Genomic DNA, 14,507 nt, shown 5'->3' on the forward strand with positions numbered 1-14,507 from the left:
ATATATACAGGAGCTAAACTGTTCTACTGATATGTTTATGTTTATGTTTACGCATTTGGCAGACGCTTTTTTCCAAAGCGACTTACAGGGGAAACCAATTAAATCACTCAATCAATCAAATTTTATTTATATAGCGCCAGATCACAAGAAAGTTATCTCTTGACATTTTATATATCGAGTTGGTCAAAACCAGACTCTAAGTCAATTCTACAGAAACCCAACAGAATCCTCCAGGAGCAAACACTTGTGACTGGTGACAGTGGCGAGGAAAAACTTCCCTTTAACAGGCAGAAACCTCGAGCAGACCCAGACTCCTGGAGGATGGCCGTCTGCCTTGACCAGTTGGGGTTAAAGAGAGAGGGTAGAGAAGGGGAAAAAGAGAGAGCGATAGAGATAGGGACTGGGGGAGAGGGGGAGAAGGGGGGAGTAGGGGGAGACACATGGAGGCGGTTGAGGATAAGTGAGTGGTGATGATGAGGGCAGGGAAGAGGCCGGACCACCGCAGCAGGTCCAGAGATAATCGTGAAAGAATCTGTGGTTGTCCTGGGAAAAACCTTATTAGAATATTTAAAATGGAATGTTTGAAAGTGCTAGGACAGGAGGTGCTCTCGGAAGAGCTGGGTCTTCAGGAGCTTCTTGAAGATAGGCAGGGATGACTCTGTTCTTGTAGCACTTGGTAGAGCGTTCCACCAACGTGGAACGACCCATGAAAAGAGCCTGGATTGTCTTGTACAAGGTCTGGGGACCACCAGACTACGTTCCCCAGACGAGCGGAGTGGTCGTGGGGCGACATAAGCTTTTATTAGTGCACCTAAGTAGACAGGAGCAGACCCACGGAGAATTTTGTAGGCTAGGATTAAAGATTTGAATTTGATGCGGGCAGCTATGGGTAGCCAGTGTAACTCAATGAGTAAGGGGGTGACATGTGCCCTTTTAGGCTGATTGAAGACCAGACACGCTGCTGCATTCTGGACCATCTGTAGTGGTTTGACAACACAAGCTGGGAGGCCCGTTAGAAGAGCATTGCAGTAGTCAAGACGGGAGATAACCATAGTCTGCACCAGGAGCTGGGTGGCCTGTTCGGTTAGGTATGGCCTGATCTTTCTTAGGTTGAACAGAGTGAAACGGCATGATCGGGTGACAGAGGCAACGTGATCCGTGAAGGTCAACTGATTATCAATCATGACTCCCAAGTTACGTACTACACTGGTAGGAGCCAGAGGTATGGAGTCAATAGTGATGGAGATGTCCAGCTGTATGGTTGGCTTAGCTGGGAAGACCAGCAGTTCAGTTTTGGACAGGTTCAGCTGAAGGTGATGGGCTTTCATCCATGCAGATATGTCAGAGAGACAATCTGAGATCCGCACTGAGACTGTGGAGTCATCAGGTGGGAATGACAGATAGAGCTGGGTATCATCAGCATAGCAATGATATGAGAAGCCGTGTGAGTGGATGATCTGACCGAGTGAGGTGGTGTATATGGCAAAAAGGAGGGGGCCCAACACAGAGCCTTGGGGGACCCCCGTGGTGAGGCGGTGAACTGCTGATGTGTGCCCTAGCCAGGACACACTGAAGGACCGACCAGTAAGGTAAGATTGAAACCAGGAGTGGGCGTGGCCTGTGATGCCCATGTTCCAGAGTATGGATAACAGGATATCATGATTGACAGTGTCAAATGCTGCTGATAAGTCCAGTAGAATGAGTACTGAAGACTTGGCTGCTGCTCTAGCCTCTTTCAAGGCTTCTGTCACAGACAACAGAGCCGTTTCAGTGGAGTGGCCGATTTTGAAGCCAGATTGGTTGATGTCCAGGAGGTTATTTTGGGAGAGGAATTCTGTGACCTGTTTGAAAACAGCCCTTTCGATGATCTTAGAAAGGTATGGGAGGAGTGAGACTGGTCGATAATTCTCCACTTGAGTGGGGGTGAGGGAAGGTTTTTTGAGTAGTGGTGTTACCTGCGCTTGTTTAAATACTGTAGGAAATGTTCCTGAAGTCAGTGAAGCATTAATCACATGTGTGATTGGTGCTGTGATAGTAGGGGCAACAGACTGTAAGAGGTTGGATGGAATAGGGTCCAACAGGCATGTTGTAGGACGGCTAGAGGAAAGGAGTTTAGACACCTCGTTCTCTGTGAGGGGAGTAAATGAGGGGAATGACGCAGTTGGGCTTTTATCAGTTGAGTTAGTAGTAGCCATAGTCAGGGGAGAGGAAGCAGTGTGTGATGATGATGATGTTGAAGAAGGAGGCGTGCAGTCTATGGGTGGATCAGTGAACTGACTGCTGATAGTAGACACTTTATTTGTGAAAAATGAAGCAAAATTGTCTGCTGTCAGATTAGTAGTGGGCGGTGGAGGTGGAGGGTTGAGTAGTGTTTTAAAGGTTGAGAATAGTTTCTTGGTGTCGGTGGCAGAATGAATTTTGTTATTATAGTAAGCCTTCTTCGCAGCAGTGACACTGGATGAGAAGGATACCAATAGTGACTGGAATGTGATCAGGTCAGAAGAGCTTTTTGTTTTGTGCCATTTTCTCTCTGCGGCTCTGAGGTTGGTACGCAGCGACCGGAGGTTATCATTGAGCCATGGGTGGGACTGGGAGGATCGAGCGGGTCTAGTAGATAGAGGGCACAGATTATCCAGACAGGAGCTAAGTGTAAAGCACAGAGACTCAGTGGCATCGTTAACCTCTAAGGAGGAAAAAGTGCTGGGGGGAGGGAGAGCGGAGGCTACGACAGTGGAGAAGTGGGTGGGGGACAAATTGCGGAGGTTGCGGCGGAAAGAGACCATGGGGGAGGGAGCAGAGTGTTTTTTCAGGGAGAGACACACTGAACTGAATGAAATAGTGGTCAGACAGGTGTAAAGGTGTGACTGTGAGGGCATCTGTGATGCAGTTTCGGGTGAAAATGAGATCGAGCTCTTTACCAGCTTTGTGGGTTGGAGGACTGCAAACCCGCTGTAGCTCAAAAGAGAGTATTAGTGACATGAAATCTGAGAAGCTGGGATTGTCTAAGTGGATGTTCATGTCACCGAGGACTAGCATGGGGCAGTCATGCTCTGGGATGGAGGAAAGCAGAGTGTCAAGCTCATCAGGAAAATCACCCAGTTGCCCTGGTGGACGATAAATGACAATTATGTAAAGTTTGACTGGTGCTGTCACTAGGATGGCATGGTATTCAAAGGAGTTGTATTTGACTGAAGGTAGGAGTTGATTGTGTTTCCATTTGTTGGAAATTAACAGACCCACACCACCTCCTCGTCCAGATGGACGAGAGGTATGAGAGAATGTGTGGCTGATAGAAAGTGCGGCTGGGGTTGCATTGTTTTCAGGCGTAATCCAGGTTTCAGTGAGAGCCAGGATGTCCAGTGTGTGATGGTTGGCATAGGCAGCAATAAAATCTGCTTTGTTCACTGCAGATTGGCAATTCCATAACCCTATAGAGAAGGACGCACCAATGACTGCGGTGTATATTAATGGGCGGAGATTGGTGATATTACGATGCCTTTTAGCAGTGTGAAACCCCATACGTGAACCGAAAATAACAGGAATAGGATGGTGACCAGTAGAGAGATTGTTCCTCAAAGGTGAGCTGGTGTGAGTGAGGGGTGTAACTGTCATTAGTGAGGGGCTGGGAGAGGAGGAGAGATCAGCTGGGGTGGTATTCAGTCTGACTACAGACTGTACAGGAGACTCTGAACGTGGTGATGTTTGATGTGACCAGCAGGGGGAGCAGGTGACTGCAGCAGAAGACGGGGAGCGTAGTCACATAGGTGTGGGAGTGGTGATATATACAAGAGCTAAACTGTTCTACTGATATATACAGGAGCTAAACTGTTCTACTGATATATACAGGAGCTAAACTGTTCTACTGATATATACAAGAGCTAAACTGTTCTACTGATATATACAAGAGGTAAACTGTTCTACTGATATATACAGGAGGTAAACTGTTCTACTGATATATACAAGAGCTAAACTGTTCTACTGATATATACAAGAGGTAAACTGTTCTACTGATATATACAGGAGCTAAACTGTTCTACTGATATATACAAGAGCTAAACTGTTCTACTGATATATACAGGAGCTAAACTGTTCTACTGATATATACAAGAGCTAAACTGTTCTACTGATATATACAAGAGGTAAACTGTTCTACTGATATATACAGGAGGTAAACTGTTCTACTGATATATACAGGAGCTAAACTGTTCTACTGATATATACAAGAGCTAAACTGTTCTACTGATATATACAAGAGGTAAACTGTTCTACTGATATATACAGGAGCTAAACTGTTCTACTGATATATACAGGAGCTAAACTGTTCTACTGATTTATACAAGAGGTAAACTGTTCTACTGATATATACAGGAGCTAAACTGTTCTACTGATATATACAGGAGCTAAACTGTTCTACTGATATATACAGGAGATAAACTGTTCTACTGATATATACAGGAGATAAACTGTTCTACTGATATATACAGGAGGTAAACTGTTCTACTGATATATACAGGAGCTAAACTGTTCTACTGATATATACAGGAGCTAAACTGTTCTACTGATATATACAGGAGCTAAACTGTTCTACTGATATATACAGGAGCTAAACTGTTCTACTGATATATACAAGAGGTAAACTGTTCTACTGATATATACAGGAGCTAAACTGTTCTACTGATATATACAGGAGCTAAACTGTTCTACTGATATATACAGGAGCTAAACTGTTCTACTGATATATACAGGAGCTAAACTGTTCTACTGATATATACAGGAGCTAAACTGTTCTACTGATATATACAAGAGCTAAACTGTTCTACTGATATATACAAGAGCTAAACTGTTCTACTGATATATACAAGAGGTAAACTGTTCTACTGATATATACAGGAGGTAAACTGTTCTACTGATATATACAGGAGCTAAACTGTTCTACTGATATATACAAGAGCTAAACTGTTCTACTGATATATACAAGAGGTAAACTGTTCTACTGATATATACAGGAGCTAAACTGTTCTACTGATATATACAGGAGCTAAACTGTTCTACTGATATATACAAGAGGTAAACTGTTCTACTGATATATACAGGAGCTAAACTGTTCTACTGATATATACAGGAGCTAAACTGTTCTACTGATATATACAGGAGCTAAACTGTTCTACTGATATATACAGGAGCTAAACTGTTCTACTGATATATACAGGAGGTAAACTGTTCTACTGATATATACAGGAGCTAAACTGTTCTACTGATATATACAGGAGCTAAACTGTTCTACTGATATATACAGGAGCTAAACTGTTCTACTGATATATACAAGAGCTAAACTGTTCTACTGATATATACAGGAGCTAAACTGTTCTACTGATATATACAAGAGCTAAACTGTTCTACTGATATATACAAGAGGTAAACTGTTCTACTGATATATACAGGAGGTAAACTGTTCTACTGATATATACAGGAGCTAAACTGTTCTACTGATATATACAAGAGCTCAACTGTTCTACTGATATATACAAGAGGTAAACTGTTCTACTGATATATACAGGAGCTAAACTGTTCTACTGATATATACAGGAGCTAAACTGTTCTACTGATATATACAGGAGATAAACTGTTCTACTGATATATACAGGAGATAAACTGTTCTACTGATATATACAGGAGGTAAACTGTTCTACTGATATATACAAGAGCTAAACTGTTCTACTGATATATACAGGAGCTAAACTGTTCTACTGATATATACAGGAGCTAAACTGTTCTACTGATATATACAGGAGCTAAACTGTTCTACTGATATACAGGAGCTAAACTGTTCTACTGATATATACAGGAGCTAAACTGTTCTACTGATATATACAGGAGCTAAACTGTTCTACTGATATATACAGGAGCTAAACTGTTCTACTGATATATACAGGTGCTAAACTGTTCTACTGATATATACAGGAGCTAAACTGTTCTACTGATATATACAGGAGCTAAACTGTTCTACTGATATATACAGGAGCTAAACTGTTCTACTGATATATACAGGAGCTAAACTGTTCTACTGATATATACAGGAGCTAAACTGTTCTACTGATATATACAGGAGGCCTCCAGGTGAACTGGACCAGACTGTTCTACTGATGTAAACACTGTGTACACAGGCTGCTTTTGGTCTGTACTAGAGGTGGGAGGATTCACAGATTTGAGTTGATGTATTGGTATAAAAGTATAAGATGTGAGTTCATTTAAAAAAGCGAACAAACCAACATTGCTTGGGTACATTACACACCTTTCATTACATTGGCATCATCCAGTCTTTCCACCATTCTTGGCTCTGTAAACAGTCCATTTATTCCACTTTTTGTCCATTTGAGCTTCCTGTAGTTGCAGTCTGTCAGTCACCCTTTTCATTGTATATATTCCATCAATAATTGCGATCCACTGGTCCTGTGTTGGTGCTTCTGTCTTTCCCAAATCCTGGTAATAGCTTTTTTTTGCTAGCCACTAAAAGTACCGTAACCAAGTAAAAGTCTTTGTTTTTCTTCTGTTTAAAGTCCTGTCTCTTGTCTGCTCCTCCTCCACAGTGCCTCAGTGTGTAGTCAGTCTAATGGGCTGGAGTCCTTGGGTCTGGCGGACATCCGTGTTCTGGTGCGTTTGATGACTCTTGCGGCAGGAGGACGGGCTCACGGCGGCGCGGACAAACCGTCCGGTGTCAAAGGGCTGTCGTCAGAGCGCGGCGGCTCGTCCTGCCTCGGCTTCCTCACCGCAGCCATCGGCAACGTGGTATCCCACAGCCCCGCCGCTTACCGACAGCTGGTGGAGATCTGCACCCGGGTCAGACGCCACTTACTGTCAATGTAGACCTTCTGTGTTGATTTACACCAGTGGTCAAATGTTTTAGAACGACTCCATTTTCTTTAACCTATAAAAACTAGGGCTGTGCATCAGCAAAAACCTGGCGATACAATACAAATCACAATACTAGGATCAAGATACAATATATCACGATATATCATGATACTGTTAAAAAAGCAATTTTTTGTGTGTTTCTTTTTTAAAAAATGATTATTTCCTGGAAGAATTGAATTACACCATAAATCTGCACAAATACTAAACACATTTATATTTGATCCCAACAGGATCTAATGTTCAATCACCAAATGTTCCAACTGTGTTCAAACTGAAATTCTGTTTTACAGACATTCCAGTTTCAGATCCTGTTCAAATGTTCAGATTCTATTAGTTCACAACTAACATCAGAACAGGATTGGAGTTCAATCCCAACAAAGGAACCAACATTATTGAATAAAAGAGTGTGAAATAAGAATAAATAAAATAAATAAACCTCATATCTGCATTTGAATAAATACCTAAAAATATCCATACAGTACTTTTTAATATCGATACAGTATTGTGAAATGAAATATCGGGATATATTGCAGAACCCATATTTTCTTACAGCCCTAGTTGACACTGTTCCTTAGTGACCTGAAAACACCACCTGAAGTGACTGTGACACAGACAGAGCTGAATCTGCTTGAACTGATATGGAGCTAACCTTCTTCCATGCTGTTCTTCAAAGATATTTCCACGCAGGTTTTTCATTTTTGTGCACTGCATTGTCACGTCGGGCCAGTGTGAAACGGCTTTAGTCGTGCTAGAACTGTATGACTGATTCCACGTTGATGTAGCGCTTCCATATTGTTGCCTGTAGGACCTCATGGCTGCAGCTACAGGGGTGCACATCGGAGCCATCGGTGACCCGCAACAAAGAGGATGTCTGAGCTCCAGTCTAACAGCCTTAGGCCAAAGCATCCAGCAGCAGAGGGACCAGAATGAGCAGACGCCTCCAACATTCCTGGTCACACAAAGTCTGGTGTCACTGCTCACTGAGAAGGGTGTTCAGTGTTACAGCCAGGACAGAAGCGAATATGAAGCCAATGGTGAGAGCGGTACATGTGGGATTTCTTGAAATGCGATTATTGAAGTGTTAGAATTCTCCTTTATTCAGTATTTTATTTACAGGGTTCCCGTGGGGTCTTAAAAAGTCTTGAATTTAACGCTTTATCAAAGTCTTAAAAGGTATTAAATTGGATACGGTAGGTCTTAAGTTATGTTGCCATAAACTTGTTGGCTGGGTTGTGTTTAAAGGTGCAGTCTGTAGGAATTCTGTTCTCAGTCATTCTGAAATGGTCCTGACTGTCAGCAGACATGAAGGAATCCTGTTCATTTCAAATCCTGATCTCACTGACAGTAGAAGTCCAGACAGAAGATTCAGAGCTCAGTGTCAGCCCCCAAATGATGTTTATGATGTCATTGTGTGTTTTGGTCTGAGGCTCCGCCCATCACCTGTCTGCCAGTCACAGACTCAGTACCTTTGTTCATCCAGGTTGGCAGTTCCACTGAGCTGCAGCTGAACATTTATGAGCGCAAATGTCTGACCTGAAGAAAGCCAAAAGGACTAAAGGGGTTATTCCAACTCTGTGCTTGCGCTAGGAAAATGAAAGATCCAGCCACCGTGGCTACATTAGTAGAAATGAGTGTAGCCACAAAAAACCACAGCCAGTCTGGGTCCAGTCTGGGTCCAGTCTGGGTCCAGTCTGGGTCCAGACTGGGTCCAGTCTGGGTCCAGTCTGGGTCCAGTCTGGGTCCAGACTGGGTCCAGTCTAGGTCCAGTCTGGGTCCAGACTGATACGGTAGTGATCGGTGCCGCCTGTGCTTCACAGAAGTAAAAGTGAAATTTAAGGCTCATTTCTCTTTTCTCTTTCTCCTGAATCTTCACAAACTTCCATTTGAGTGGGCCGGACGTTTGTCCTGTTCTAATCTATATTAGACTTACTAGCGGCCTTGTACCCGTGGTGCCATTGTATGATAGCATGAGAGGCTAAAATTGCCCAGCATACCTCACAACATTTGAATACGGACATAAAATTGTGCCTAGTAGATAGTCAGGTCATGTTTGTATTCATTTGGTGAGTTTGGCGGCGATGGGGCATGTGAAGGCTGAGGAAAACCTGTACAAACACCCTCCTGTGATGGAACATCGATGGGACACAGAACGTGCATTATATAGTAGGATAGGATGTATACTCGGTCTGGTGATGATGTTTTTGTCTGAAATTTATGGTGTGGTGGCAAGGATTAGTGGAAACGCTGGTAGTAGGTGCTCATGCTGGATCTGTCAACCTCTCGTCTGGGGGGAGGAGCAGAGGATACCAGCTCAGTATTTGGAATGTGACTGCAGTACCAGTTTTGGCCGCAATCCTACATACGGCACCTTTAAATGTGTCCTAACTTTGCAGCCCCCCAGTGAGAAATGACTCAGAACAGTGAGAATCAACACACTGGAGTAAATAAATACATTTTCCTAAATTCTAGGAGTCAAGAATTTTTGCAGTATGATTGTGAAGTAGACATTAAATTCTGTTCTAAGTAGTTTTAAAAAGGTCTTAAAAAGTCTTGAAGGAGTGATATTTTGGTCTTTTTAAAATGGAATTATACATTTTAAAACATGCTTGGGTCTGAATTCTTCATTCATTCAACTCCACAGGTCCATCTTCAACCCTATTTCTGAGTAATGACACCAGAAAGGTGGTTTGGAGCGCTGGCCCTTTAAATGCAAATGAGCCACTTCATGTCCCGCCCCCTCCAGGTTGTTGACCGTGCTGTTCTGTCCCGTTCAGCCACTCGTGTTCGTTAATACAACCAACAACTGAACAGTTTAGGTAGTCGGCTTAAAGTTTGGACATATTTTCAGTCTGGACTCCAACCGCTGCTGCTGACAAACAATTATGGAGAAATACTGGAGAAATGTTCAGTTAAAGTCTGGACCTGATAAGTGCAAATGTTGTGACGCAACTAGTTATACAGTGGAAAAATTCAAGATTTTTTTGCTTTTTCAAACAAAAAAAAATCTGAAAATTATCTTGGTAAGATTTCTTGAAATAAGATTTTCCAGATCTATTGTCTAAAAACCAGTTCTTATATCTGACTGAAAAGTTCCTCTGTAGGTGATTATGTCTGATTTTAAGTGTGATGAGAGATTTGGACTAGAAATGAGAAAAATACACTTGGTAAGATTTAGATTTTTTGCGGTGTAGATGTAACAAATTAAGCAGGAATTCAAACGGGTTGTAGAAATCCAGTCGATTTTGCCAGAATGAATATAAAGATAGTTTTGCAGCAGCTGGAGGGTGCAAATTCAGACTTTTGGAACTACTAGGGTCCAAATACACAAAGAAATGAAACAAAGACTAAGAAAAGTGGCTTTAGCAAAATATGACCCCTTTAAAATTTACCTTGTAGAAACATGTAGGAACCCTGTGTTTAGAAAAGCTACTTTATTAATATTTTTACTTTTTTAAATTAAATTAAATTTAGTTTTTAAATTTTTTTTTTTAAATTTTTAAATGCTTTTATTTATTTATTTTTTTAAATTTAAATTTTTTAATTTATTTATTTTTTAATTTTTAATTTTTTTTAATTATTATTATTTTATTTATTTATTTATTTTTATTTATTTATTTTACATTTTTTTTATATTTATGTATGTATGTATGTATTTATTTGTTTGTTTCTTTATTTTTTTTACTATTTTTCCTTACACAAACCTCCTGTGTCCCAGCTTCAACATGTCTGTGTGGTTTCCTGCAGATGCAGGACACCCAGGTGGCTCCTCCTCGTCCCTGCCTCCGTCCCCTTTACCTCACCTGGGGGTCCGAGTGGGCCCTCTGGAGCTGGCCAACGCGTTGGCGGCCTGTGTGCTGTCCGCCAGGCTGACCAGTAAACACCGGCAGTGGGCAGCGCAGCAGCTGGTGCAGGCCTTGGCCGCTACAGGACGGGACAGTCCCAGCTGGCCCCAGACCTACAGCGACCTGGCCGGTGACCTGCGTAAATGTCCTCTGAAGCGGCTGGAGGGTCACTACAATAAGGTGGGCGGACTAGAAAAGAAGGTAATTAGGGAAGATTGATGTGAACCATGTAATCTGTGTTCTAACAAAATGCTTAAAGGTCTGGTGTGTACAGTTTAGGGGGAATTGGGGGGATGTCATTTGCAGAAATAGCTCTTTTTAATAGTATATAATCACACCCAAATGAGCAATGTTCCGTTTTTATTAGCTTAGAATGAGCTGTTTGGATCAGCAGAGGGAGCAGGTTAGGGGAGTGTCATTCATCACAGTGGATGTTTTCCTTTTTCTTTTTTTTTTTTTTTTTTTTTATAGCTGAAGGCTTCCAGCAGCATACGGTGCAATTACAACAAGAAAAGCACTCAGAGAGCACAGACCTCCGCCAAGGCAGACCCCCCCCAATCACTACCAAAATGTATTCATTGGTTCCATGTGCCAGTATCAACATTTACTGAAAATTTCATCCAAATCTGTCCACAACTTTTTGAGTTATCTTACTAACAGACAAACAGACAAACCCTGATGAAAACATAATATATCATCAATCATGTTTTGTAACATATTACTGTTTTTCATACATATATTTTTTCCACTTCAGCTTTTATTGAAATTTCCTACACATACAGTATATTTGACAAAACAACAAAAAAACAAAAACCAACACTGCAACTAGAAAAGCACAAGGAGAGCACACTCCTCCGCCAAGGCAGATCAGTGCCCCCCCCCCCCCCCCTCCCCCGATCACCACCAAAATGTATTCATTTGTTCCTTGTGCCAGAATCAACATTTCCTGAAAATTTCCTGAAAGTCCGTCCATAACTTTTTGAGTTTTCTGACTGACAGACAAACCCCGGTGAAAACATAATCTCTGCCGTTACACTTGGCAGAGGTGATTATGTGAATGTGAACTGTTTTTATCACCAAAACTTAAAGGCCGTGAAGAGAGGCTTTTGTTGAAGTTTTTTTGTGTGGGGAGGTGGCACTACTACATGTCCATGTATATATATATCCGATAAGGACTTCCATCCACACTCAAACATAGTACGTGATGCTAATACACCATAATGTTTCTACCTGTTACAAAATGGACACATGGAACATAGTGTCAGATTCCTGCACTGATTCTAGCATCATTATGCAGTTATGGCCAGAACTGTGTTTTGTGGCAGTAAGGGGAAAGAAATCCTTCATTGCATTCCTGACAGATTGCATGTATAAGGATAGACACAAAGTCAGAGCAAGCTTGACCTTTGACCTTTCACCACCAAAATGTTTTCAGCTCATCCCTCAGTCCTAGTGAGTGTCTTTGCCTAATTCTGTGGTCAAATAATTCAGGAAATCCTGCTTTAATTGTAATGTAGCTAACAGACTAACAGACCCTAGAGAAATTAGCATCTTATTCTAAGCATGATGATCTTTATTTTCATTTGATTATTATTGATCATTTATGCAAGTAGACCCTCTTTGATCTTACTGGATCTTTAAAATAACAAGTATATTGTATGAATTCTCTCTGAACAGAATGCGATCATTTTGGCTTGATTTCACTATCTACATGGACTTGTAAAAACAAAAACCTCAGCAGTTTTTTAGTGGCACTTCTATAAGAAACAAGGAATATAAAAAAAAAGCCAGTCCACTGATGATGTGGCTGCCATCTTCTTATTGCTAGTTGAAGTGTTCTGTCCTTCTGGAGCTCATATGATGAAGCTGTGATGTGGGTGTCCTGTTCAGGTGGCCAGCTGTTCCTGGAACAGTGAGCAGAGTTTACTGGCGACCTGCTCTCAAGACAAAGTGGTGCAATTATGGAGCATCAGCCAGAACGGCGTGGAGTTACAGACCACCTTCTCCTGTATAGCGAGGTAATCTGGGCTTCATTCTGTCCAAATATGTCCACAGAGGGTTGTAGTCAGCTGTGCTGCTTCTAAAGGGATATGTTTTCTATCTGGGTAACAGTTGATGAACATGGATAATCACAGATATATAGAAACTCAGCTCATATCAGCAGTAAAAGGTGCCAGTGGTGGGTGGTGTGGTGCCGGAAACATACTGACTGTGGCTGTTGTGACTCATTGCAGTAAGACGGACAGGTCGGGCACTGAGAGGGCGGGCAGATGTCATCACATGTCCCCTGTGTACTGGAGTACAGGAGGGAACTTTCTGGCCACTCCTGAGAACAAACACATCAACATCATGAACATCAGGGGTAAGGAAGGACGGCTGCAACGCAACTGAGCTGTCATATCTGGAATTCATTATGTTGAAAATAGATTAGATTAGATTAGACTAGACTAGATTAGAATAGACTACATTAGATTAGATTAGATTAGATTAGATTAGATTAGACTATATTAGAATAGACTACATTAGATTAGATTAGATTAGATTAGATTAGACTAGACTAGATTAGAATAGACTACATTAGATTAGATTAGATTAGACTAGATTAGAATAGACTACATTAGATTAGATTAGATTAGACTATATTAGAATAGACTACATTAGATTAGATTAGATTAGATTAGACTAGACTAGATTAGAATAGACTACATTAGATTAGATTAGACTAGATTAGAATAGACTACATTAGATTAGATTAGGTTAGATTAGATTAGATTAGATTAGATTAGATTAGACTAGATTAGAATAGACTACACTAGATTAGATTAGGTTAGATTAGATTAGATTAGAATAGACTACATTAGATTAGATTAGACTAGACTAGATTAGAATAGACTACATTAGATTAGATTAGATTAGACTAGACTAGATTAGAATAGACTACATTAGATTAGATTAGATTAGACTAGACTAGACTAGATTAGAATAGACTAGACTAGATTAGAATAGAATAGATTAGATTAGACTAGACTAGATTAGAATAGACTACATTAGATTAGATTAGATTAGACTAGACTAGATTAGAATAGACTACATTAGATTAGATTAGACTAGACTAGATTAGAATAGACTACATTAGATTAGATTAGACTAGACTAGATTAGAATAGACTAGACTAGATTAGAATAGATTAGATTAGATTAGATTAGACTAGATTAGAATAGACTACATTAGATTAGATTAGATTAGATTAGATTAGATTAGATTAGACTAGATTAGAATAGACTACATTAGATTAGATTAGATTAGATTAGATTAGACTAGACTAGATTAGAATAGACTAGACTAGATTAGAATAGATTAGATTAGATTAGACTAGACTAGATTAGAATAGACTACATTAGATTAGATTAGATTAGATTAGACTAGATTAGAATAGACTACATTAGATTAGATTAGACTAGACTAGACTAGACTAGACTAGACTAGACTAGACTAGACTAGATTACAGGCGAAGTCAAGGGAAGGTTAACATCTGGTCAAAAAAAAAAAGTATTACAATAGTCTACACCAAACTTATATTTTTGGGTAGGTAATTACTTATATACTCAGTCCTAATGAAAACGCAACACTTGAATGTGTTTTATTGTTCCTGAGCTGCATCAATATGTTTAAGTTTCACGTGTATAAAATAATCCCAGACAATTTCTTAACAACCTGAGACGGGTTGAGCTGTTGTCACGCTTAAATGAACTT

The 14,507-nt window shown here is 40.6% G+C and overlaps 1 protein-coding gene across 1 annotated transcript in view; it reads left to right on the forward strand.

Moving 5' to 3' along the window:
* The window catches only part of LOC115429585 (probable E3 ubiquitin-protein ligase HERC1), a 144,291-nt gene that overhangs the window by 82,636 nt on the left and 47,148 nt on the right, over nucleotides 1–14,507 (forward strand). Inside the window, 5 exon segments of the mRNA XM_030149173.1 lie at nucleotides 6,588–6,837; nucleotides 7,718–7,946; nucleotides 10,657–10,934; nucleotides 12,645–12,772; nucleotides 12,989–13,116. Coding sequence (XP_030005033.1) covers nucleotides 6,588–6,837; nucleotides 7,718–7,946; nucleotides 10,657–10,934; nucleotides 12,645–12,772; nucleotides 12,989–13,116 — 1,013 coding nt within the window.

Source organism: Sphaeramia orbicularis, chromosome 12 (genome assembly GCF_902148855.1).
Source record: "Sphaeramia orbicularis chromosome 12, fSphaOr1.1, whole genome shotgun sequence".
Taxonomy (NCBI): Eukaryota; Metazoa; Chordata; class Actinopteri; order Kurtiformes; family Apogonidae; genus Sphaeramia; species Sphaeramia orbicularis.